Source organism: Ranitomeya variabilis, chromosome 2 (genome assembly GCF_051348905.1).
Source record: "Ranitomeya variabilis isolate aRanVar5 chromosome 2, aRanVar5.hap1, whole genome shotgun sequence".
Taxonomy (NCBI): domain Eukaryota; kingdom Metazoa; phylum Chordata; class Amphibia; order Anura; family Dendrobatidae; genus Ranitomeya; species Ranitomeya variabilis.
In genome coordinates this window covers 686,351,362-686,376,127 of record NC_135233.1, presented here as the reverse complement: position 1 = coordinate 686,376,127, position 24,766 = coordinate 686,351,362, and the positions used below count along the sequence as shown (strand labels likewise).

At 42.0% G+C, this 24,766-nt stretch overlaps 1 protein-coding gene across 1 annotated transcript in view; it reads right to left on the bottom strand.

The window, feature by feature from the left end:
• Nucleotides 1-2,277: 2,277 nt before the first annotated feature.
• Nucleotides 2,278-24,766, bottom strand: part of MED23 (mediator complex subunit 23) — a 144,779-nt gene continuing 122,290 nt past the window's right edge. The window contains exons 23-29 of the mRNA XM_077289353.1: nt 23,729-23,965; nt 21,346-21,511; nt 14,716-14,788; nt 9,326-9,540; nt 9,090-9,210; nt 5,700-5,831; nt 2,278-3,759 (exon numbers count right to left, since the gene is read on the bottom strand). Of these exons, the coding sequence (XP_077145468.1) occupies nt 3,586-3,759; nt 5,700-5,831; nt 9,090-9,210; nt 9,326-9,540; nt 14,716-14,788; nt 21,346-21,511; nt 23,729-23,965 (1,118 nt within the window). The 3' untranslated portion in view covers nt 2,278-3,585. The remainder of the gene's footprint in view (nt 3,760-5,699; nt 5,832-9,089; nt 9,211-9,325; nt 9,541-14,715; nt 14,789-21,345; nt 21,512-23,728; nt 23,966-24,766) is intronic.

The following is a 24,766-nucleotide window of genomic DNA, read 5'->3' as shown; positions in this document are numbered from 1 at the left end:
AGTAAACTACGCATTAATGTTTTTTTTTAGGAACTATTGCAAACAGCCTCACAGTTGATCCAAAAACCAGCAAAATAATTTTTCCTCGTCTGACTCGAGATGGCCAGTCACGCTAAATGCTTACAGGGTACAGTTTAATAAAAAACACTGAGACCAATACACAGGCCCACATCAAAAGTAATATTTCCAACAGGTTTCTAACCTAAATTCATGACCCCATAACCCCTATTGTGACAATTGTTCGGTTTAATCGAGTCATAAGGTCTAAAAGGGTGACAAATCTGGTCAATGTAGCAACTTATAAAATTCTTTCAGAGGATAACTAATAATGATCTGCTAATACTTCATCAATATGGTTTGGAAAAGCCAGATTTACAGGAATTTAAAAGAGCTTTCAGATACAAATTAGAATTTCCCGATACATTTGCAAACCTATAATGCCCTCTGGTGAAAATTGAGCTTTAGTGGGTTGTCAACCATCTTTATTTTGACACATGAATTGGGGACACAATAGATTCTCCTCGTCCTGGACTTGTTACTCTAGCCTTCCTCACAGATGGCACAGCTCCCCTGTCCACAAAATAATTGCTGACGAAAGAGCAACCTGTCCAATCGAAGGCGGCTTGTGGACTGGCTGGTTACATGCCTCTCCATCACTAGTCATTTTGGAGTACAGGAGTCCTATGCAGTCTGTAAGGAAGGCTAGAGTAAGAAGTCGAGGAGGAGTTTCTGTAATACATATATTAAAAATGCCTCAATATCATGTCCAACACATTTGTTTAAATAAAGAAGGCCAACTCCTATAAAACATGCTCGTCTACTAGTACAACGGCAGTTATCACTCTTCCATACTTGTAGACTTCTCGAAATTAAAGGGAACCAGTCACCAGTATTCCCCAATATAAACCAGATATCTTACACTGTAAATGCCGCCTGTCACTTCCCTATAACAACTCTATACAAGCCCTGCTGCCCCACATGCCACTAAAATAAAGCTTTAAACTTGTCCTGCTCAGTATGCTTATCGACATGGTTGGGTGGTGGTTCCGGGAAGAGATGGTGTGCAGAGAATGGTTCAGATACACCAGTACGACCAATCCATATCAACTGGGTAAGAGTTCAGGACTAGTTTAGAGGTATGCGGAGCAGCAGGGATTGAGTGGAGGGGTTGCAGGAAACTCATGAGAGATTTATAATGTGTTGCGGCCAGTGTATAACAGGAAAACCTGCTGACTGGTTCCCTTTAAGAATAACTCCGTTCAAAATACTTTTGACATTTCATAGTAACAGGTCAGATGTTTTGATCAGTTGGAGTCTCAGGGCCAAGAGCATCACTAATCACTGAAATTAAGTAGTTGAACCACTAAGTCTAGACAAGTCACAATGACAACTGAGGGATTCTGCCACTTCATTTTAACCATCAGTAGAAGCCTTAGCCCCCGGTCCCCTCTCCTCCGACCCAAACTTCTGATATGTCACCATGATCTTACATTTTTAACCTTCCTTAACGTTTCTGTTTGGAGCCAATGCTAGTATAAAGTTGAAAATTAGATTACGAGCCCCAACAGGATGCAACAATTGGAATCAGTCTTTCTAGGGCATTTTGGAGAAATGACAGCAGGAGAGTAACTCATTTTAAGATTTAAGATTGTATTATATTATAAGCAGTTCTCTTTTATAAAGCTCTAGGAAACAGGATATTTAATTTGAATCGATTTTAGACTCAATCATGTACTATATACTAGGGGACATTTTGAAGGAACCTTCCACCATAAAATGTTGTCCAATATACTGCTATCATGTGATGGAACAGGGGAAGCTGAACAGGGTGAGAAAATGTTTTCGAAAAGATTTTGGATCATGTGTCCTTTATTCATCTAAATTCATGTTCATTCCTGGCTCAGAGTCTAGAAGGTACATCTATTCAGTGACTGCCAGCCTTCCTTGTATGAGCCTGCATAAATGACTGAATAGAACCAACTACTTGATCTCCAAGCCAAAAATGAGTCTCTTTGAAAACAGTTACATACAGCATTGTAGATCAAATCTGTTCAGCTCTTGTACTATTAATTTGATGCAGGTACATGACAGTCTTCATTTAACATGAAAATTTCCCTGTTTGACTCCGATACGGAGCATTGTTACAAACGCAATAAATGTCCATTTTTTTGGATTGGGTTCCTTCACACACATTTTTCAGAACTTTTAAATGCTAGTTAAAAAATGCCATGCCTTTCAAAATGTCTACATCATGGTTTTTTTTTGTATTTTTAGCAATTTTTATTTTTTTTTTTACTTGAAAAATACCCAAACAAACAGTGAATGTTACCAAGTCCTACAATGAAGCAATACACATTAGAAATCTCTCGGCGCTCTCCCATACACCAGGGCACTTAGGTTCTCTATGCTAACGCCATCCCCAGACATGTCTGGTGGTGGCTCATCTCCAGGAGAACGAAGCCATCGACATGAATCCTGACAATCAATTTGTCCTGGCCCGTCATACATTAGATTGTTCAAACCCATTGACATTGGGGGCGTTTGGCAAACATAAGTTCAATGTTTGAGGGGGGCCTTATGGAGGAATGGAAAAAAAAAAAAAAAAGTAATCAGAAAAGGAATCATATACCCAGAATATTTAACAGCTCGGGATCACCGAGAAATCCAGGAGCCAGGGCACCAGACATCCTCCTTTGGTAACCTTAGTGATACAGAAAAATCATAACGTTTCAGATGCGTAGGGCTTTTATCAAGCCATAAAAAAAGGAGATGCATCTCGGCTTTTTTATGGGTTGATGAAGGTTTTTTGTGGCCAAAACGTCATTTTTCTGTTACCATAAAGTTACCAAAGGAGGACATCTGATGCCCTGGTTCCTGGATTTTTCTGCATTGCTACATCCTTGTGGAGTGGTGCAGGGGACTCATCTATTGCAAGTATAACTTGGTATGACCAGCATCAGCAGGGTATTATGCATAAAAATGAAAAAAAAAAAAATCAATTAATAGTGCCTACAAAAGCACTGCAGAAGACTGCAAACTGCTGTGTGTGAATGCAGCAGCAAAATTGTTGAAGCATAAAAATGATCTCCGAATGCCATCACTCAAATCCATAGCTACTAAGAAGGAATCTATGCTCACAATGAACCTTAGAAAGTGTGACAGCTCAAATGATGACTAACCATCTTAGGATCAGAAGTTTTTGGGAGCCAAGGATCGATAATTAGAGTTAAAGAAAACCAAGTATTTAGTATCACTGTATACAATTGATTGCTGCAATTGTCTGTCAGTGACATGTATGTTATCATTGCCTGTTTCAGGTTACGCCCAGAATGTATTTCTATCTTCCGTTTACAAAAAAAAATGCAGTCCTCATATACAAAATGATAGGGGGAAAAAAAGTATTTTATGGTTTTGTTAATGAAGTTTAAAATGTAAAAAACCAACAAGGTTACTACTGGGATATAAGCTACCATATACAAAAGCGATATCAGTCCAGGAACGGTCATGGTTTGGTCAAGGCAAGAAACCATTTCCAGCTCCATCACAGTGTCTACTTAATTCCGGTGTGACGACCGATGGCAGCTTTCATTGCGTGACTGGCAAGTTGACATTTGCAGGCACCTGGTTAGCCTGAGGGGCTGGAGATCCACTGGTAACTGGAGGTGGAGGTGCATTGGCTGGTTCCTGCTTGCTAATGTGAGTGATGAAACGCAAACGCAACTTTAAAGCTGGCCGCAGGTTGAAGATTATTTTTTCAACCTAAAAAAAAAATATATATATATATAAAATTACAAGACTGTCAGCAAGTCAAACATGAAAATAAAAATGTCTTAGGAGGAACTTATTCCTTTTTTTAATCCCTTCCTGCATTTTTTTTTGTTATTTTGACCATTTCTCATTTTCAGAAAATAAATACAAAATGTATTGCTTGGAACTTTGGAGACATGTCAGTAGTTTATACTACTACTCACTACTATACTACTCACCTAATCCTGGCGCCCCAGCTTCTTCCTGTACTGAGCGGTCACATGGTACCGCTCATTACAGTAATGAATATGCGGCTCCACCTCCCACAGAGGTGGAGCCGCATATTCATTACTGTAATGAGCAGTAACGGTGACCGCTCAGTACAGGGAGAAGCTGCAGCGCTGGAAAGCAGAGACTGCACCGTGCCAGGAGCAGGTGAGTATAACGGGGAGGGGAGCGCTGCGTGATATTCACCTGCTCCTCGTTCCGATACCGCTCCATCTTCAGCGTCTTCTGCAGTGATGCTCAGGTCAGAGGGCGCCCTCTGCCTGAATGTCAGTGCAGAAGACGCTGAAGATGGAGAGGCGCTGGAACGGGGAGCAGGTGAATATTGAAAGTGCCGGGGGCCTGAGTGACGGAGAGGTGAGTATGTGATTTATTTTTTTTTATCACTGCAACAGCAAATGGGGCAAGTGTCTGTATGGAGCATCTATGGGGCCATAACATTTGTGCAGCATTATATGGGGCCAGTGTCTGTATGGGGCCATAACGTTTTTGCAGTACTATATGGGGCAAGTGTCTGTATGGAGCATCTTATGGGGCCATAATCAACATTTGTGCAGCACTATATGGGGGCATAACGTTTGTGCAGCACTATATGGGCCAAGTGTCTGTATGGGGCCATAACGTTTGTGCAGCACTATATGGGGCAAGTGTCTATATGGGGCAAGTGTCTATATGGGACCATAACGTTTGTGCAGCACTATATGGGGCAAGTGTCTGTATGGGGCCATAATTAACGTTTGTGGAGCATTACGGTATATGGGGCAAGTGTCTGTATGGAGCATCTTATGGGGCCATAATCAAGGTTTGTGCAGCACTATATGGGGCAAATGTTTCTATGGAGCATCTTATGGGGACATTATTAACCTTTATGCAGGATTATATGGGGCATATTTTAATATGGAGCATCTTATGGGGCCATCAAACTTTATGGAGCATTATATGGGGCTCCTGATTCAATATGGATATTCAAAAACACTTAACCTACTGATGTCTCAATTAATTTCACTTTTATTGGTACCTATTTTTACTTTTGACATTTACTGGTAGCTGGCGCATTTCCCACCCTAGGCTTATACTCGAGTCATTAAGTTTTCCCAGTTTTTTGTGGCAAAATTAGGGGGGGGGGGGTCGGCTTATACTCGAGTATATAAGGTACTTTTGAGGCACAATGCAGAGCCAAGAAGGGAAGAGGCACCATATTGGAGTTCACATTTTGCAGGAATGGTTTGATTGTAGCACGATACACTTGAAGAAACCCTAAGGTACCAGAACAGCAGAAACCCCCATAAGTGACCCCATTTAACAAACTACACCTCTCAATGAATTCATCTAAAAGTCTAAGGGTGCAGTGATCATATTGACACCACAGGTGTATAACAGAATTTTAGATTATTGGGAATTTGTTTGTTTGTTTTTTAGAACCAATGCACTGTTCCACATGGTTTATGTCTGGTTTTACCGATGTACCTGTGATCATTGCTGTGGGACTTTCTAAAGCTGTTTGGAAATCATGGCTAAACTAACATAGCAAATCCAATTTTAACCACAGGTCCCTGGAATTCTAGTTTTGTACACATGTTGGAATAGGAGGCACAGTCTACTCTGCCTAACCCAACCCCTATACTCTGGTGATGCTTTGAGAGGCTCACAAATTAATGTTGACTTACTTGATCTTTTATGCTGTCTCCGGTAAACATGTATTTCATATGATACAGAAAGTCACATATGGGATCCATGAAATTCAGGTGTGTGCTGCACTGATCCACGTTCAGCAGCATTTCATAGAATGCCACGCCAATCTAACAAAAGGGAACAGAATTGGTACAACATTAGGAAGAGTGCAATAAGTTAGTTATTAAAGTAGAAACGGTTTAAGAAAACGGGCTCCACAGTGAAACGTTACTATAAAGATGGGATGATTACTCATAACGATAGAAAAAACATCAATACTAATTATTTTGTGCACACTGCCAAAATGTCCAGTGAAAGACCACAGAAGTGTTGGATATTTGCAATGACCTGAAAATAAGCCTCATGGGAAACATTTTCGAAAAGAGACAAAGCATTCCAATAGTGTAAAATATTAGAAAATTGGTTGCACTAGCACTTTACTTCTAAAACCACAAGGATATTTAGAAAACGCATATAATGTTGTAACCCCTTCAGGCCGCAGTCCATTTTCGTTTTTTCCTCTCCTCGCAGTCCATATTTCTTATTTTTCTGTCCACAGACATATGTAGGACTAGTTTTTGAGGGACAAGTGAAATTTGTTTTCCCGTTTTTGACTATACTACGTGGTAAAATAATTGGGGTCATTCAAAAATTCAAAGTGCGGTGAAATTGTGAAAAAAAATAGTTCTGACTGATTTTTGGAAATTATTTTTACGGTGTACATTTTGTGGTAAAAATTACCGAGCAATATGATTCTCCTCATCAATACGATTACGGCAATACCAAATACGTCCAGTTTTTTTTTTTTTTTTATTATTTTAATGGTGAAAACACTATTTTAAGTTTGTAAAAAAACATTTTTGGCATTGTGTTGCCATTTTCTGAGAACCAGAACATTTTTATTTTATTTTTTTCGATGGAGCTGTGCGATGGCTTATTTTTCAGGGCGAGACGACATTTGTATTAGTAACATTTTCGGATAGATGTCACAGCATTTTTGTGGAATTGTGGCCTCCAAAAAAACAAGCAAACGTACTTGTGACATTCTTGAATTTTTTCCATTTACAATGTTTACTGAATGAGTTAATTTCTTTTATATTTTGATAGATTGGACTTTTCTGAATGTGGCAATACCAAATGTGTCTACTTTTTTTTTATATCCATTTGCACTGAGGGAAAAAGTGGTGAATTGAACTTCTATATTTTCACTTTTTTTTTTTTTTTTTTTTAATTTAAAGTTTTTACTGATTTGGATAGCCCCTTAGGGCCCCTTAAGATGCCGATTAGTTGTGCTATATGCAGCGATGCCTCAGCATCACTGCATTTTGCAGAAATCAGAGTCTCAGTCTGCGTGAGTCCACTCCATATAACTTGCTTCCGACTTGCGCCGTATATAAATTAGTGCATGTTGTAAAGGGGTTCATTTTCTTGAGGTGTATGCCATTCCTGCAAGTGCTTCTCAGAAAGACGTGTGGGAGGTGGAGCCGCATATTCATCACTAATGAGCGGTACCACGTGACCGCTCACACAGGACAAGCTGCCGGCGCTGAGAGGAGGCATCGCGGGAGCTGGGTGAGTATTTCTCTGCAAGCGGGCGGGCGCACGGGGGTGGGAGGGGACCCCAAACTTTATTTTAAACAAAATTAAAAAAAAAAAAAAAAAAAAAAAAAAGCTTGATTTTTCATTCCTTCTCTCCAGCGAACGCTGCTGGGGAGAAGGAATGAATGCCGGCTTCAGCACCAAAAGCAGGGGACAGCGATTACTGTAGCGCTGTTTCTCCTGCGGCGGTACGTGCACATGGAGGGGAGTGCACACTGTTCTCCGTGTGCGGGACGCTTTGCAGACCGTGCTGCCGGAGAAACGCGGACATGTCTCAGTGTTTTGCACATGGACACACGGTCCGTGAAAACACACTGACATGTGCAGAGACACATTTATTTTAATGTGTCTACGTGAGTCAGTGTCTCCGGTATGTGAGGAAACTGTCACCACACGTACCAGAGCCACTGACGTGTGAAACCGGCCTTAGGGTATGTTTCCAAGGTCAGTATTTGCTGCGGGTTGGACGCTGTATACAGCTGCAGCATCCAACCCGCAGCAGCCAGATGTTACAGCATAGTGGAGGGGATTTCATGAAATCCCATCTCCACTATGCGTGCAGGGACGCCTCTGGCATCCCTGTGTAACCGGACATGTGGCACGTCTTTCCAGACTGGAGCATGTATATTTATCTTGCGGAGACGCTCAGTCTCTGCAAGACAAAGTCACCCATACAATGTATAGGATGCGGTGATTCCGCATGGTTCAATGAACACATGTGGAAATCACCGCACGTACAAAAGCCAGCAGCGCTTTGGACGGAGCGGACACGTTCTGCGTCCAAAGTGCTGCCAATATGGACCATGGAAACATACCCTTATGGCCCACTCATTCCCAAAATCAGCAAGGACGCCAGTTCTCCAATAAAATGACTTATGACCTACATCAATTCAATACAAATGGAATTTAAAAAAAAATATCCATAATTAGAAGTGCTTAGAAATGTTGCGGCGCAGAGATAAATTTAGTAAATATGTCCCTGCTGTACAATGTACAACTAGATGTCTCCAAGCAAGTAGTCTCAGCTTCTGATTAGGGAGTGGAAACACAAGGGAACATACGGATGTCAGGAGCAAGGACTATCGGCTTCTTTTTTGAGTGGGGCAGCACATTTTTCTGACGGTTTATTTATCAGAGGAGGCGAGTATGTGTTGTTCCACTGGTCCTTTGCGCTCATAAATCAAGTCAGTGAAGAGCTCAGCAACCAGATGGACACAAATTGAGCACACAACCTATTACATTGACACCTGAGACGACACAAAGTGCAACACCAAATCAAACAACGTTACTCCTCTCCCTGGTTGTTGTTTTCATCCCAGGGCCAATCACACATGCTATTTTACTAAAGACAGGCTTCTTCACTGTGGGGCTGTGCTCAGTTAGGTCTCAGGTTTCATTAGAATAAGCGGTTTGCTCAGTTTAGGTGCCTTGTCTGGCTGCTGAGCTTTTCACTGACTTGATTTAAAATACACAAAAAAAAAACCCAAAAAACTATACCTCACATTAGGTAGCGGCTGGTAAGAGCCCCTGCCATGGAATCAGTATAATCACTTATGCTTTCTCCCTTGTCAGAAGCTGTGTATGCACGATTATAAGCTGCCACATCTCTACAAGGTCAGACACCGTTACACAATATATAGCCAGGGTGTCCTTATAAGATCTCAGTACAGGAACATTAAAAAAAACAAAAACAAAACAAACATCCAATTGTGGACCTTCCAAAATCTAATAGTTAAACGTTCTTTTGTTTGTAGCACAACAGAGTGCTCATGCTTATAAACCATTACCTCGATCATGCACCTAGTCCTTTCTTGTTGAAAGCGCTGCAGAAACGGTCCTACCAAGTGGTACACATACAGTAACTGGTACTCTGTTTTGACTATTGGTATGAGACCTTCAGAGAGGAACCTACAAGAAAGAAAAAAAACAGTATAGGAATAATAATTGTTACATACAAAGAAGCCATCTGTGACAGGCATTACCAGTAACACAATTCTCAAAAAAGTAAATCTCGAGCTCATACTTAGGAATGAGAGATAGCTGCCCAATGCTTGAGTGGTGCCACACAGCATGTGCCAGCGCCAGCGTGTAACTGCAGCTCATCTCAGAGTATGCCTTGTGACATGCCGTAAAGTCAAAAAGTTGGAAAGGGTAATCGACCCAGTCAGTCTCTGATGTCAGGCAAGGACTGTTGAGTACGCCGATAATTCTGTCATGGAGAACAATCCAGTAAGGCTCCTAAAATACAAATAAAATTTAGAAAATTACTACATCATAAAAGAATGCACAATAAAGCTAAAAATACAAAAACAACATTATGCTCGGTCTTCAATACAGGAGAGCTGGTAAGTGTCCAATTACTGTGGTCCCCGCAATCACAAGAATGATACCCTGCTCAAAAAAAATATGAAGGGAACACGTAAACACAATGTAACTACAAGTCAATCACACTTCAGTGAAATCATCCTGTCCAGTTAGGCTACTTTCACACTTCCGTCAGTACGGGGCCGTCGCAAACAGTCGGCCCGACGGACGTTGTGCTAAATTTAGCACAACGTGGGCAGCGGATGCAGTTTTACAACGCATCTGCTGCCCATTGTGATGAGCGGGGAGGAGGGGGCGGAGTTCCGGCCGCACATGCGAGGTCGGAAATGGCAGATCCGACGGACAAAAAAGCGTTACATTGAACGTTTTTTTGTCACGACGGACCGCTAAAACACGACGCATCAGTCGCACGACGGATGTGACGTGTGGCCATCCGTCGCAATCCGTCGTCCATTAAGGTGTATGGCAAAAAAACGGATCCTGCAGGCAGGTTTGCAGGGTCCGGTTTTTTTTGCCATAACGACGGATTGTGACGGAGGCAAAAAGACGGAAGTGTGAAAGAGGCCTTACGAAGCAACACTGATTGTGAATCAATGTCTCCTGCTGTTGTGCAAATGGAACAGACAACAGGTAGAAATGATAGGCAATTAGCAAGAGAACCCCTCTAAAAGGAATGGTTCTGCAGGGGGGTGACCAAAGACAATTTCTCTATTCTCAACCTTTTTCGGTCACTTTTGCATTTTGTCATTGCTCTCACCCTTAGGCTGCCGTCACACTAGCAGTATTTGGTCAGTATTTTACATCAGTATTTGTAAGCCAAAACCAGGATGGGTGATAAATGCAGAAGTGGTGCATATGTTTCTGTTATAATTTTCCTCTGATTGTTCCACTCCTGGTTTTGGCTTACAAATACTGATGTAAAAACTGACCAATTACTGCTAGTGTGACGGCAGCCTTAGAGGTAGCATGAGGCTGTGTCTACGACTCACAGAAGTTGCTCAGGTAGTGCAACTAATCCAGGATGGCATATCAATGAGAGTTGTCGCAAGAAGGGTAGCTGTGTGTCACCAGTGTCCACAGCATGGCACAGATACCAGGAGAGAGGCCAGTACAGCAGGAGATGTGGAAGGGGCCGTTGGAGGGCAACAACCCAGCAGCAGGACCGCTACCTCCTCCTTTGTGCAAGGAAGAACAGGAGGAGAAGTACCAGAGCCCCACAAAAAGAACTCCAGCAGGCCACTAACACCCATGCATCTGCTCAAATGGTCAGAAAGACTCCATGAAGGTGGTATGAGGGCCTGACATACACAAGTGTTGTGCTTACAGCCCAACGCCGTGCATGATGATTGGCATTCGCCAGAGAATACCAAGATTGGCAGATTCAACATTGCGCCCTGTGAGAGCAGGTTCCCAATGAGCACATGTGAAAGACATGTGATAGTCTGAGACGCAGTGGAAAACGTTCTGCTACATGAAACATCCTCAAACAAGACCGGTTTAGCAGCGAGTCAGTAATGGTAGGCATTTCTTTGGAGGGCCATACAGCCCTCCATGTACCAGGATGAGATCCTCAGACCCATTATGAGAAAATATGCAGGTGCAGTGGGCCCTGGGTTCCTTCTGATGCATGAAAATGTTAGGAATCATACAGCTGAAGTAAAATGTGTCAGCAGTTATTGTATGATGAAAGCACTGATGATATGGACTGGTGTGCCCACTCCCCAGACCCGAATCCAATTGAATACATCTGGGACATCATGTCTCATTCCATCCACCAATGCCATGTTGCAGCCACGCCGTCATGTGTAAGACAGCACTGCAAACACTGCTTCTGATCGGCAGCAAAATCATCCCTGCCAGCCAAAAGACAGCGTGAGCGCTCAGCTGTGATTGGAGGTATACAGTTTACGTCCGGTCGCTGGTGTCAAGAGGATGGGACTAGAGCGGCAATCATCCGTCACCTGCTGCTGCTAATAACAGCGAGAGCAGGAGCGGCTGATGGGTGGATTCATTAGGCGGCTCCTGCGCTGTAAAGAATTAAAAAGTAAAAAAAAAAAACCCTGCCATTGGTTCCCCTGCATTTTTGATAACCAGCCAGGCAAAACTCACAGCTGGGGGGCTGCAACTCTCAGCTGTCTGCTTCAACAAGGCTGGTTAAGAATAGAGGGGTCCTAACGTCGTATTTATTTAAATAATTAAAAAAAAATAAATAAATGCATGCCCCCCCTTTTTTACAATGAGGGTATGTTTCCACGTTCAGGAAACGCTGCTTGTATGACGCTGCGCAGCGCTGCAGCGTCAAACAAGCAGCGTCCAGATGTTCCAGCATAGTGAAGGGGATTTGATGAAATCCTGTCTCCACTATGCGTGGAAACCCGCACGCGGCGGCCCTGCGACTACGGACATGCTGCGCGTCTTTTCAGATCGCAGCATGCCTGTACACCTTGCGGGGACGCAGCGTCCCCGCAAGGCATATCACAGGGCCCTATGGGACAGAGCGATCATCCCGGATGTGAAGAGTTAACACATCCGGCATGATCGCGTCCCATTAAGGGGGCGGGGCTTAGCGCCGAGCGGCTTCGCCGCTGCGGCGATACCGCCGGCCATCCTGATCGTGGAGTCATACCCTTAGCCTTGCTAAAGCAGACAGCTGGGAGCTGGTGTTCTCAGGCTGCTAAGCGGCCATGGATATTGCCCCCCCAGCCTAAACATAGCAGCCCGAGGGGGGCCGAGAAAAGGCACATCTATTAGATGCGCCAATTCTGATGCTTTGCCCGGCTCTTCCCACTTGCGCCCTGTGGCGGTGGCAAGTGGGGTTCATATTTGTGGGGTTGATGTCACCTTTGTACTGTCAGGCGACATCAAGCCCACGGCTTAGTAATGGAGAGGCGTCTATAAGACACTTATCCATTACTAATCCTATAGTTATATTGTAAATAAAGACACAGCCAGAATAAAAAGTCTTATTAGAAATAAAAACACCACTTTTTTATTTAAAAATAAACTCAGTTATACTCAAACGCCTATTCCACCAAAGCCCTCGTTCTCCTGTAATAAATCAAAAATAAAAAACAGCAGAGGCACATGTCAGCTGTTCACAACAGGTGACATGTGCTGGGAAAGATTTGGGCTCAGAGCCGGAGCCCACATCAAAGGGGGAGACACGGCATGCGCTGTACTCGTACGGCGCATGTCGTGAAGGGGCTAATATCTTGGTTGATGAGAGGAACTGCTGCAAGTGCACTTGAAATGACAAATGTTCAACACACATTTTTGCAAATGGGCAGAAAGGATCTAATATTTTGATCAGGTTTTATTATATACATTGATCATCCATAACATGAAAGCACATGCCTGATATGGTGTTGAGCTTCTTGGTGGCACCAAAACAGCTTTGATCCACTTTGGCATAAATTCCAGAAGATCACAAGAAAAGGTCCTATGATAAATGTCATCAATACAGCCACCGGAAGCTTCTTTAAGTCCTTGGATGGGGCCTCCATGAAATCGGACTTTTTCTAGCACATCCAATTCTTTATTGCATTCTGATGTGGTGAATTTGGAGGTCAAATTATGAACAATTTGACGCATTTCTTAAAAGGTGTTGATCGATATAAAAAAAATAAATAAAAAAAAAAAAAAGGTGGGTACAGACTTTGGTAAAAAGTAAAAAAACAAAATTGTGGCTTATTTACTTAAGAGGGCTTGCGCAGATACTGCGCAGGTAAAGGCCTGTGCCTGCTCTAATCAGAAGTGAGGACCGCTGCAGCCCATCATCAGATGATGTAAACTTCTAGACAGTTGACCGCTGCACAGGTCCTTTGACTTCTAAATGGTGCAAGTATCACTTTTCAGCCAGGATCACACATACGCAAGATACGGCCGAGTCTCGCAGGTGAAAACCCTCCTCTGGCGCCGGCACTTGGGAGCGGAGCGTGCAGCTCCATGTGTTGCTGTGCGGCTGCACGCTCCGCTCCGGTGTGCCGGAGCTAGAGCTGGGTTTTCACCTGCGAGACTTGGCCGGATCTCGCGTATGTGTGATCCCGGCCACCTTCTTCCAAGTACCATCCCTTCCATGGGTAAGCAATGCGCACGTTGCAAGTCCACATCACGTAAAAGGTAAATGTGATTCAGACCAACTTCTTCAATTCAATTCAATTCAATTACTCCGTGGGCCAGTTCAGATTCATCCTCGCAGGTGTTTCCAGCAGTTGACATGGATCAGCAAAGGACTCAGACCGGTCTGCAGCAAGCTACGATGCATGATGTTTTCTGTCACCTTTCTATCAAAGCTAGCAGTAGCCATCAAGCAATTTGTGCTACAGTTGCTGTTCTTTGGGATCGGACCAGACAGACTGATCTTCACAGTCCTGGTGCCTCATTGGGCACTAAAAACTGCATATCAGGAAAACTCGTCATTTTCAGCTCCTCTGACTGTTGTCTAGTCCATGTCACGGAGATTCCATTTCTTTGTTTCCAGCACATCAACTTAAAGAACTGACAGCATATACTGCCTACTGTAACCCACTTATTAAGGGATTCTATTGTCACAAAATCAATGTTATCTACACTAGTCTGTAATTCCAATGTCATGGTGGATTAGTGTGCATGGATAGTAACAAATATTCCTGTACATTTGGATAAGGGTAGGCACTCAAAATACTTCTGAGGAAATGCTGAATGTCATTAGCAATTTAGGACACAAAATGTAGTAAACTAAACAACCATCAGACGTTTCAGGAAACAAGGTTTTATTGTTCAGTGGCTTTACTTTAAAAAAAAAAGAAAAAAATATGAACAAAAATAGATCTATCTGAAAATAACTTAAATATATTTAAAAAAATATTTAAGAACAAAGGCAGATTGTTTGTGCTTTCTTATATTAGTCACTAGAAGGAGGCTTTGCTGGCATGCAATCTGGACAATTATCATACAATAACTGGCAATGCCAGAAAACAGCACAAATAACGGCTGAGCGATATCTGCACCACTTAAATAATCTGCTAGCCATATGTACACAACATAAACATCGATGTGAGACACTGAAAGATAAAAGCAGTCTAGATCAGAGAAACCCATGTTACTTACTGGTAAAGCTGTAATAATGAGCCCAATAGCGTTCATCCAAGCAGTGATATTCTCCCTGGGAACGAGGGGCTGGCTGTAAAACAGGAACACACAAATCATGGAGTGAAGAATAATTCCAGGCGATTTTTCTAAATGAATGGTCATGTGGGTATCTGAGAAATACTACTACAATTTCAACCCTTAACATGCTGCATTACCAACAAATTTCCCCTCTGCAGCTTTCCCTGAGCTCAGCGCCACAGTTGTCCAGAGTCTAAGTGTTTTATCTTCCATACACCACACATGAAGAGGAGATCCTGCGCCACCACCTCCAGCACAGAAGGCATTACACAGCAGTAGTGAGCAGTGTAGCGGTTAATCCTGTAAACCACTTACTAGAAGCTGCAGCCACATCTATACGTCCTAGTCTGCAGTTCTTCCCTACACCCTCCTTAGATTTCTATGCACAGCAGATCTAACCTGACCCATCAGTGAAGCTAAAAATCCATTTAATTTCTACATTTCCCTCAAAAGTTTAGCAGTGAGCTGAGATTTGAGAGATCAGAACAGAAGACAAGAGAAAGGAGAAGTAGCTGATAAATTAAGAAAAAGGTATTTTTCTATTTTCACCTATATTACAAAGTCTTCCCTCTGATGGTATGATTAATGCAAAGTGACTCGAAGTTGTATATGTTGTACAAGAAAAATATTACACTATATATATATATATATATATATATATATATATATATATATATATATATATATATATATATATATATATATATATATATATATATATATCTATATCTATATATCTATATATATATACACACACACATACATACATACATACATACATACACACACGTGGCTGTCATGGAAAAAGTAATAGAATTGTTGTTCTTTTGAATGACACCATTCAATTTATCATGTGATGCACTGGAAAGCAGGAAAAACATTCCAAAGTGCAGTGACATTGCAAAAGAAACACATTAACAAAAACACACAAACCCACAATTGTTTTTTACCCTTTACCATGTTCACTATATGGTAAAATTTACCTGGCAATAAGATTATCCAGGTCAGTATGATTATGCAGATATGAAACAAATAGTTATTTTTTCTATTTAAGTGGTGACAGTTTGCAAGAATTTCAGGACATGGTACTATGTGAGAGCTTATGTTTGTGCCCTGAGCAGATATTTTATACCGATACCATTTTGGGGTAGATAATATATTGATCGCCTCTTATTGCATTTTCTTGTATTCCTTATATATTATTTCTAAACACTCTTTCTTTGATTACTTTGTATCTCCGTTCATACTGCACCCACACACACAAATGATACACCACTTGAAAGGTAAACTTGCCTCCTTCAGCAAGAAAATAGCCAAACAAACCACACATCCACAATGTGATCACAAAATACACTTTAAACATTCATTTTCATAAACCTGCAGTAAGGAAAAATGATCTGCAGGTGGCACCACACTACCCCAAAGCTGCCTACAGACATCACAAACAAATCGAAACAGATTGCACACTTCACTGCAGTTGAGTCGCATATGCAAACACATTTGGAAATAGGCACTGCTTATTCTATTGGAAACATGCACTGCCTATTGTACATTTTAAGCAGAATTTGGAGCGCAGACCTGACATTGTTGGGGTTTGGAATTACTTTGCAGGATGACTAGGAAGAGGCGTATAAAAAGCAGGCCTCGAGGCAGGCCAACAGGAACAAGAAGTCCCAGACCTCTTCAGACACCATCTCAGCAAACATCAAACAGGCTACAACCTCATGAACAAGGGCAACAAAAACTTGAAAACCATAGACCGGCTCAACAGAAGCACAGACAACAGATCGTGAATCAACATAGAACACTACTGCAAGAGCACTGTATTGACTTCGTTCCACCTGATTACTTCCTGCGTCTACAAGACATCTGTGCAAGGAGGTGCCAGCATTCACTTCTAAAGACATACTGTTGTGCTTGCTTATTACCTCCAGACAATGAAGTTAAAACCCACAGTGTTGGGAGTATAGCTAAAGTATGTCCACATTGTCCCCTCATAAGTTGGTCAAAAAAAAAAATACGATCATCATGTTGCTGAAATATTTACGCTAATCAAGGATTCATCAATGGAGTGAGATTAGTTATCACTAATTTAGGCAATTACACAATCACTGCAAAAGTCATTAATTCCGCTCAGTTATCATACCTCGAATTAACCTCACACCTTCCGATCCAACTATGCCTTTCCACCTGAGTAGAAAGCAATTCCCAGTCAAAGTGGCATTTACAATGACCATTAATAAAGCACAGGGACAAACGCTTCAAACAGCTGGCCTGTTCCTACCAAAACCAGTATTCTCACACGGCCAGTTGTACGTGGCATTTTCAAGAGTGCGAAGCTTCAAAAATATACATGTTGGCGATACTTACAATCAAAAAGTCACTCAGACTGACATTATCACCCCCAATGTTGTGTTTAAGGAGGTTTTAGAACAGCGATATTTTATTTTGCCAAGACATTTTTTGGCCTCTACTTATCAAACCATTTTTTTGTATTAACAATCTACATATATAAATACCTGACTGTGGTCATCATGTCATTAAATACATTTACATTTGACCAACTTGCTTTTTCGGAAATTGCCTGCGCCCCCGATGACCAATGTGGGAAAATTTCGCACTAGTTATTCTGAGGTTTCGTTTTTTTTTTTTTCTTCTTGTTATACCATTTACCAATAGGATTAATTTATTTTATATTCTCGATAGTCTGGACTTTTACAAATGCTGCGATACGAATGTGTATTTTTTTAATGTTTTTATTTTTAATGGGCAAAAGCGGTATGATTTGAAATTTTGCATTTTTTTTTTTTTTTTTTTTTTTTAATATTTTTCTGCTGCTATCTATACTGAAAAATTCCGATCTTCTATGAACGCCAGCTACAGGCTGGTTTTCACAGGAGAAGCGCCGTGACAATCGCGGAGGTCTTCAGCAGACCCCCGGCTGTCAAGAAAACCCATCGATTCACGACACAGGCACACTGATGAGTACGTGGAATGACGAGCCACCTGTCGGGAATATTAAAAGCTGCAGTCAGAGATTGACAGTGGCATTTAACAGGTTAACAGCCATGGGCAGAGCTTCGCATCACCTGCGGCTGTTTGAGGCACATGATGGCTGATTTAATCAGTCATCTGTTGGAAAAGATGTATGTTTGGTGTTCAAGCCTGCATCAAAAGCCAGGGATGATGACACATGATGTAACTGTACAACATATGTTGTGAAGGGGTTAAAAAACCCTGAAATGACAACAATATTTATTTTTACCGACTTAACAAACAAGAGAATATGCAGCGGGTGTCCGATGTATACTTTCCCAGACATCCTGCTGTAACGGCAACGATTAGTGTGGACACCGATCACGGATGCTTAACCCCATAGATGCTGCAGTCAATGGCATATAGATGGTTAACAGGGGGAAAGGGCTCCCTGTTTAACCCTATCAACACAAAACACATACCAAGTGATAAAGCCTTCCTAATACCCTGTCTGATGACAAATGCACACTTAGCAGGATGCTAAGGACTGGCGTCCTATGTGAGTCATATCAATGTGCATTTTTTCTACTAGGCAGCCAACCCCTGCAATGTTTGGAGGATAGGGGTGGTTGTTTTTATCAAGTAGGTTGCACTCGTGCCGCACCTAGCCTTTATCAGTGGAGGCCTGCTGCATCCTGCTAAGTGTGCATTTGTCATCAGACAGGGTATTAGGAAGGCTTTATCACTTGGTATGTGTTTTTTCTGAGTTTTTTTCTATGTTAGCTGTTTTATGATATTAGTGGTAGGACCCGCATTATTATGGGGACCCTTGACGTTGGGTTGCGGGCTTACGTTGTTTTGGCCAAAATAATAAACCAATACCTCATATAGTGTATGTGTTTATCATATGCATACATTTTTTTGCACTATATCATATCCTTTTTTGCAGGATGTGGCCAGGCCTTTTTATGTTGGTTAGGTTTTTTTTGGGGGGGCGTCTGTCACCGTGTGCTGCATATTATAGTGCTGGGCAGCCCGCCTGTTAATACAAGGGGCGTCATTAATAGGTTGCATACCAGACACTGTGCACCACACCTATCAGTGTGACTGGCGTCCTATGTGAGTCATATCAATGTGCATTTTTTCTACTAGGCAGCCAACCCCTGCAATGTTTGGAGGATAGGGGTGGTTGTTTTTATCAAGTAGGTTGCACTCGTGCCGCACCTAGCCTTTATCAGTGGAGGCCTGCTGCATCCTGCTAAGTGTGCATTTGTCATCAGACAGGGTATTAGGAAGGCTTTATCACTTGGTATGTGTTTTTTCTGAGTTTTTTTCTATGTTAGCTGTTAACCCTATCAACACCCCAAGTTTGTGATTATGTGGTCTCAATGGTTCACACGGAAATTTGAAGCCTCGGGTCTGCCAGCTATGGTGGCCAGTTAGGAGATTAGCAAATATATACATTTTACATTAATTACACTTTGTATTAAAGGGGTTGTCCGGCCTAAGTTTGCAGTCACTGACTCCAGACTTCTGAATCCCCCCAGCCACTGATGGTGCGCTGCAAGGATTTGTTGTGTTGATGGCGGGAATGGCGTTGATGTACGAGTTATAGATACTCCCGGACAGAACTCGACAAATGGGCACAGCCACGTCACCAGACCGGGTGCGGCCTCGCTCAATACAAGCGTCCACTAGTTGTGTTCTGGCTGGGAGTATGGGTAACGCATACATACCCTGAGATTCTGGCTCAGAAGCCAGCGAATCCTGTGCTTTGTGGGATTCATAAGTCTGCAGTCACACATTGCATGTATAACAACTAGTGATGAACGAGTGTACTCGTTGCTGGGGTTTTCCAGAGCACGCTCGGGTGACCTCCGAGTATTTGTAACTGCTCGGAGATTTAGTTTTCCTTGCCGCAACTGCAAGATTTGCGGCTTCTAGACAGCTTGATTACATGTGGGGATTCCCTAGCAACCAGGCAACCCCCACATGTACTCAGCCTGTCCAGCAGCCATAAATCATGCAGCTGAGTCAGCAAAAACTAAATCTCCGAGCAGTCACAAATACTCAGATCACCAGAGCATGCTTGGGAAAACCCAAGCAACGAGTACACACGCTCATCACTAATAACTAATATTCCTGTTTATTTCTTTCCATTTTGCTTTTGGTCACAAAGGGGTCAAGTTGAACATCACAAGCAAGAGGTGATCAGAACTGCTTCAAGAATGGTCATAAAATGCAAGTCATCTTACACCCCCCAGTCATGCCAGTGGCCATCAAAGATCAGGGAATGTGGAGTGATGAGCACTAGAAATCCTAGTTATAAAATGTAACAATTTGGAAGGAGGTCATTTTTTGAGGGTAAACAGAATTGAAGATCTGTCCTGATTTCTCTCATACATCTGCTGGGGCCATGCATTAGATGTCAGAGTCTGGTTTATTTAGCTTTATATAAAGAGATTTGCCTGCACTTTAGGTAGTGTATTAGCCTTTTTTGTATTCAGCACTGACTGCTCTTGTCATGTTAAACTACGTTTAGTTCGTTCTGTCTTGTGCTCTTACATTAAAGGGAACCTGTCACCTCCCCCTGGCGGTTTTAACTAAAAGAGCCACCTTGTGCAGCACACGTATGAGGGGCAAATTATAAAAACGGATATTGCAGCGTTGGAAGGGACCCCAAATAAAAGAGCCACCTTGACAGAATGCAGCATTAGTGCTACACAAGGTGGCTCTTTTAGTTAAAAACGCCAAGGGGGTGACAGGTTCCCTTTAATCTAAGTGCCAAGTTTGATTAGGTTTGGAGATGGGAGGAAGTAACTAAAGAATGCTAGCTCTTCTACCAATCCTTAGAGGAGGCTGCTCTGGCCAACTCTTTGGGAGTGTGCGATGTACATGGGGAATGTAATCATTATAGGCAGACTAAATGGTTTAGAATCGGTCACCCTTGTGTCAGTTCCAGCCATGGGTGGTAATGACAGAGGCCTTATTAAAAGGCATAATCCTATGACGGGGCAAGATGACAGCTGCATTTTGGGGACTTAAACATCTATCAGGTCTTCTATGCTCCTCTATACAATCCCATGGATATAAAATTAGATATTTAGATGCTGCGCCAAGATGAATACAGTTTTCCATAGTTTTATGGCCATGAAATGAAGTGTAAAAATCTGCTGGGAATCAATCATACCCTGTTAACCCCCATTATCCTCTTAAACTGTAACAATATTAGTGGAGTAATGCATTTTTCAAACAATACATATCATTAGAAATCATGGGGCCCCATAGTACATGTCCAACTGGGTCCACCCCTTCCCTGGCAGTCACAGAAGAGGTTGGTCAGATACAGCATAAGATTTGGGGGGGCTAAGAAGCCGAGCTTTTCTCTGCCAATTGTGGCTGACCACAAGGAATGCCGCGGTCCAGGAATCAGGAGGAAATTTACACAATGGAGGCCACGCAGGAGGACGTGCAGCTCGGTCACCAGCCCCCTCCTCCCCAATCAAATTCATAGTAGCTACTTCCATTAGATATACACCAATGATACTACTGCTATATATTACCATTGGTATTAGTAAGCACGTGCAAAAATACCTCTTCAAAACAACATTAAGAAGAGCGTTGCCAACTTCCTTCCCCGGAACAGCTAAGGCCATCAGCTCAACACAAGTCACATGAAGCGCATGGGCAGCTGGATTGGGGAACTCGTTGAATCTCCAGTCACAATTTGGAAAAGGTCCAGGAGATTTTCCAGCCATCGGTAATGGAAGAGAGTTAAGGAAAAGCTAATCTGTGTACAATAAGTGCTCTACTAAGAAATCATTTTCTTAAAGAAAATTTATCTTCATTTCTTTTCACTTCTGAAAACCAGATAATACAATCTGCTTCTATTCATTGATTGTAGATGCTTTACATGATTAAGAGGCAGACAACTTTCCAGAGCTGCTGTTTAAATTGCAGTTTTTTCTATTTTTCCTATCACCATCTACATCAAAATTCATGAAATTTTAACTCTGTACACAAATATTAAACTCTTGCTTCTTGTTCTTCACATGGACATTCACAGCATTAGACTGACTCATCATATTTGCTTGTATACAAGTGTTATCTAAGCATGCTCTAATCTGTGCAAAGGCCTCCGAAGGGAAGAGGAGCTAGAACATCACCTATTGTAAAGGGTAGGTCATGTGTTACTTTTCATTGTAATCCTGTCAGAGACTGATAAAACGTCACCTGCACAGAACAGAAAATGTCAGACTAAGATAGGAAAATTGAGAAAAAACAAAAAACAGCATGAATACCTGATTTAACTCCTTAAGAACCAGAGGTATTTCAGTTTTTGCGTTTCCATTTATTGCTCCCCTTCTTTCCACGACCAAAACGTTTATATTTTTTGGTCAATATGGCCATGTGAGCGCTTGTGTTTTGTGGGACAAGTTGTACTTTTGAATGGCACCATTGATTTTACCATATCATGTACTGGAAAACGGGTAAAAAAAATTCCAAATGCAGTCAAATTGCAAAAAAAAGTGAAATCCCACAATTTTTTTTTTCCAGGGTTCACTAAATGCTAAAAAACTGACCTGCGACTATGATTCCCCACATCATTATGAGTTCATAGACACCAAACATGTCTAGGTTCTTTTTATTTAAATGTTGAAAAAAAAATCCAAAAAGTTGGTAAAAAAGAAAAAAAAAAAAAATAATAAGTTGCCATTTTCCCAGACCCGTAGGGTCTCCATTTTTCGTGATCTTGGGTTGGGTGAGGGCTTCTTTTTTGCGTGCCGAGCTGACGTTTTTATTGATATCATTTTGGTATGTATACAATCTTTTGATTGCCCGTTATTGCATTTTATTACAATGTAGCAGCAACCAAAAAAACCCCCATAATTCTGGCGTTTTGATTTTTTTTCTCGCTACGCCGTTTACAGATTGGATTAATTCTTTTTAAACATCGATAGATCGGGCGATTCTGAACGCGGCAATACCAAATATGATATTTTTTTTATTATTGCTTTATTTTGAATGGGGCGAAAGGGAGGTGATTTGAACTTATATATTTTTCATTTTTTTTTTTTTTTTTTTATATTTAAATTATTATTATATTAACATTTTGCATGCTTCAATAGTCTCCATGGGAGACCAGAAGCTGCTATTACCTGATTGGCTCTGCTACATGTAGGCGATGATCAGATCGCCTGCATGTAGCAGAATACCTCACTTGCTATGAACGGTGACCACTGGGCGCCGCTCATAGCTATCCAGCTATGATAACTACAGGGGTCTCCTGCTGACCCCGGGTTGTCATGCCAACCCATCTGCGGTCATGTGACACGCGTGCCAATGGGAGGAGGTAATGATGCGCTTCCTGCGCATGCATGTTAAAATCTGACAGCAGCATTTGACAGTGGCATTTAACATATTAACAGCCACGGGTGAATAGTGATTTTACCCGCGGTTGTTAGGGGCACATGTCAGCTGATCAGATCAGCTGTCATGTGTGGAAAAGGTGCGGGCTCAGGCGATCCAATGATGGACTCTGCCTGTCATTGGACGTTAAGGGGTTAAACAGTGTCATTTACTGATGACACATTCCCTAGGACCATAGGAAACACATCGAAGATATTCAATAACTTCAGTGATAGAGGTGAGCGGTGACAATCCCCTATTGTGAATGGTGCATTCCTGTGATAAAATATGTATATAGAGATGGGTTAACTTTCATTATATTCCTGCCTGCAGTGGTAAGGAGATAACTGCTTAAAAAACAATCCCTACAAAAGAGGGGATTCAGCTGCTCCACAGCAACAAAGCAGCTCTTGATCTTCTGCGCTAGGCGTGACTGCGCACCTCATGCTGATTGATGGCCAGCTCCCTGCTTCCTAACTGCAGGAAGCCGGCTGTCAATCAGCATGACAGCAGCAGTCACACCCTGTCAGAGCAGAGCTACTAAAATCACAGGTAACCAAAAGGATATTGTCAACCAATCGGCCAATCAACTTGCAGTAGTAAGTGTCATCAGGGATCCAAGGATTGTCTTCCCTGGCATTCATACCACACTTCAGGTATGTTTCACTCAAGCACCATCCGGGGGGCCGGTTGTCCTTTAGGGAGCCAATGATGGAGTGCACCAGCTTGCGTTTCAGATTAGTACGATCACGTAGATGCATCTCGTAGTAGTGGAGGGTGTTGTATAAGTAGGTGACCGGTCGATCTAAGGTGGAACAATACCATTGGTCAGACATATTTCCCATTCGTATGCTACATGTATATTATACTTCTTTTACAGTGTCTTCTAGTTTTTTTGGGAAGCGTGAAGAAAAAAAAAAACTCAGCTAGTCTGTGTTACATGTAAAATGACTTAACAGTAAAGAAATTTCAACTGTTACAGGACTCGTTTTAAAAGGTACTCTAGAAGAAGGATCAACCCTCCTAAGTGGTCTATATGGACAAGTCAAAGGAAGTTGAATACATTGATGCCTAGATATCGGATCCATTTACTTATTCCAGAGAAAGCCACAGTTTTATGAATGAGGAAGCACGATATATGGGAGGGACAAAGCTCTATTCCTAGAGTCTGTCCCCAAAGCTTATTTAAATGCTGACTGACACTTACGGTATGTAAATTGATCCTTTCACTATTTGCGAGATGTCAGACTCAATTGATGAAATCTCAAAAGTGTGAAGTTCACCACTGTGTTTCTGTGCAGAGTTCTACCCTCCTATGGGCAATGGCTTCCATTTCCTTTTTTGTGGCTGAGTGGTGCCCATGAAAAAGGAAGATGAAGCTAGTGTCCATAGAAGTTCAGAACACTACGCAGAAGCAAGTGCCATGGCGATCTGCGTCCTACTCAAGATTTCATGAATGGAGCCTGATGTCACATGCAGCTAGGGGTTGAATTTACATACAGATGTATTTATTAAGCATCAAACTGAGCTCTAGATGCAGACTCGTTGAAAGAGCCGTCTCACCCAGAGATCTTGACATCTTATTACCATATGAAGGATAATTTGG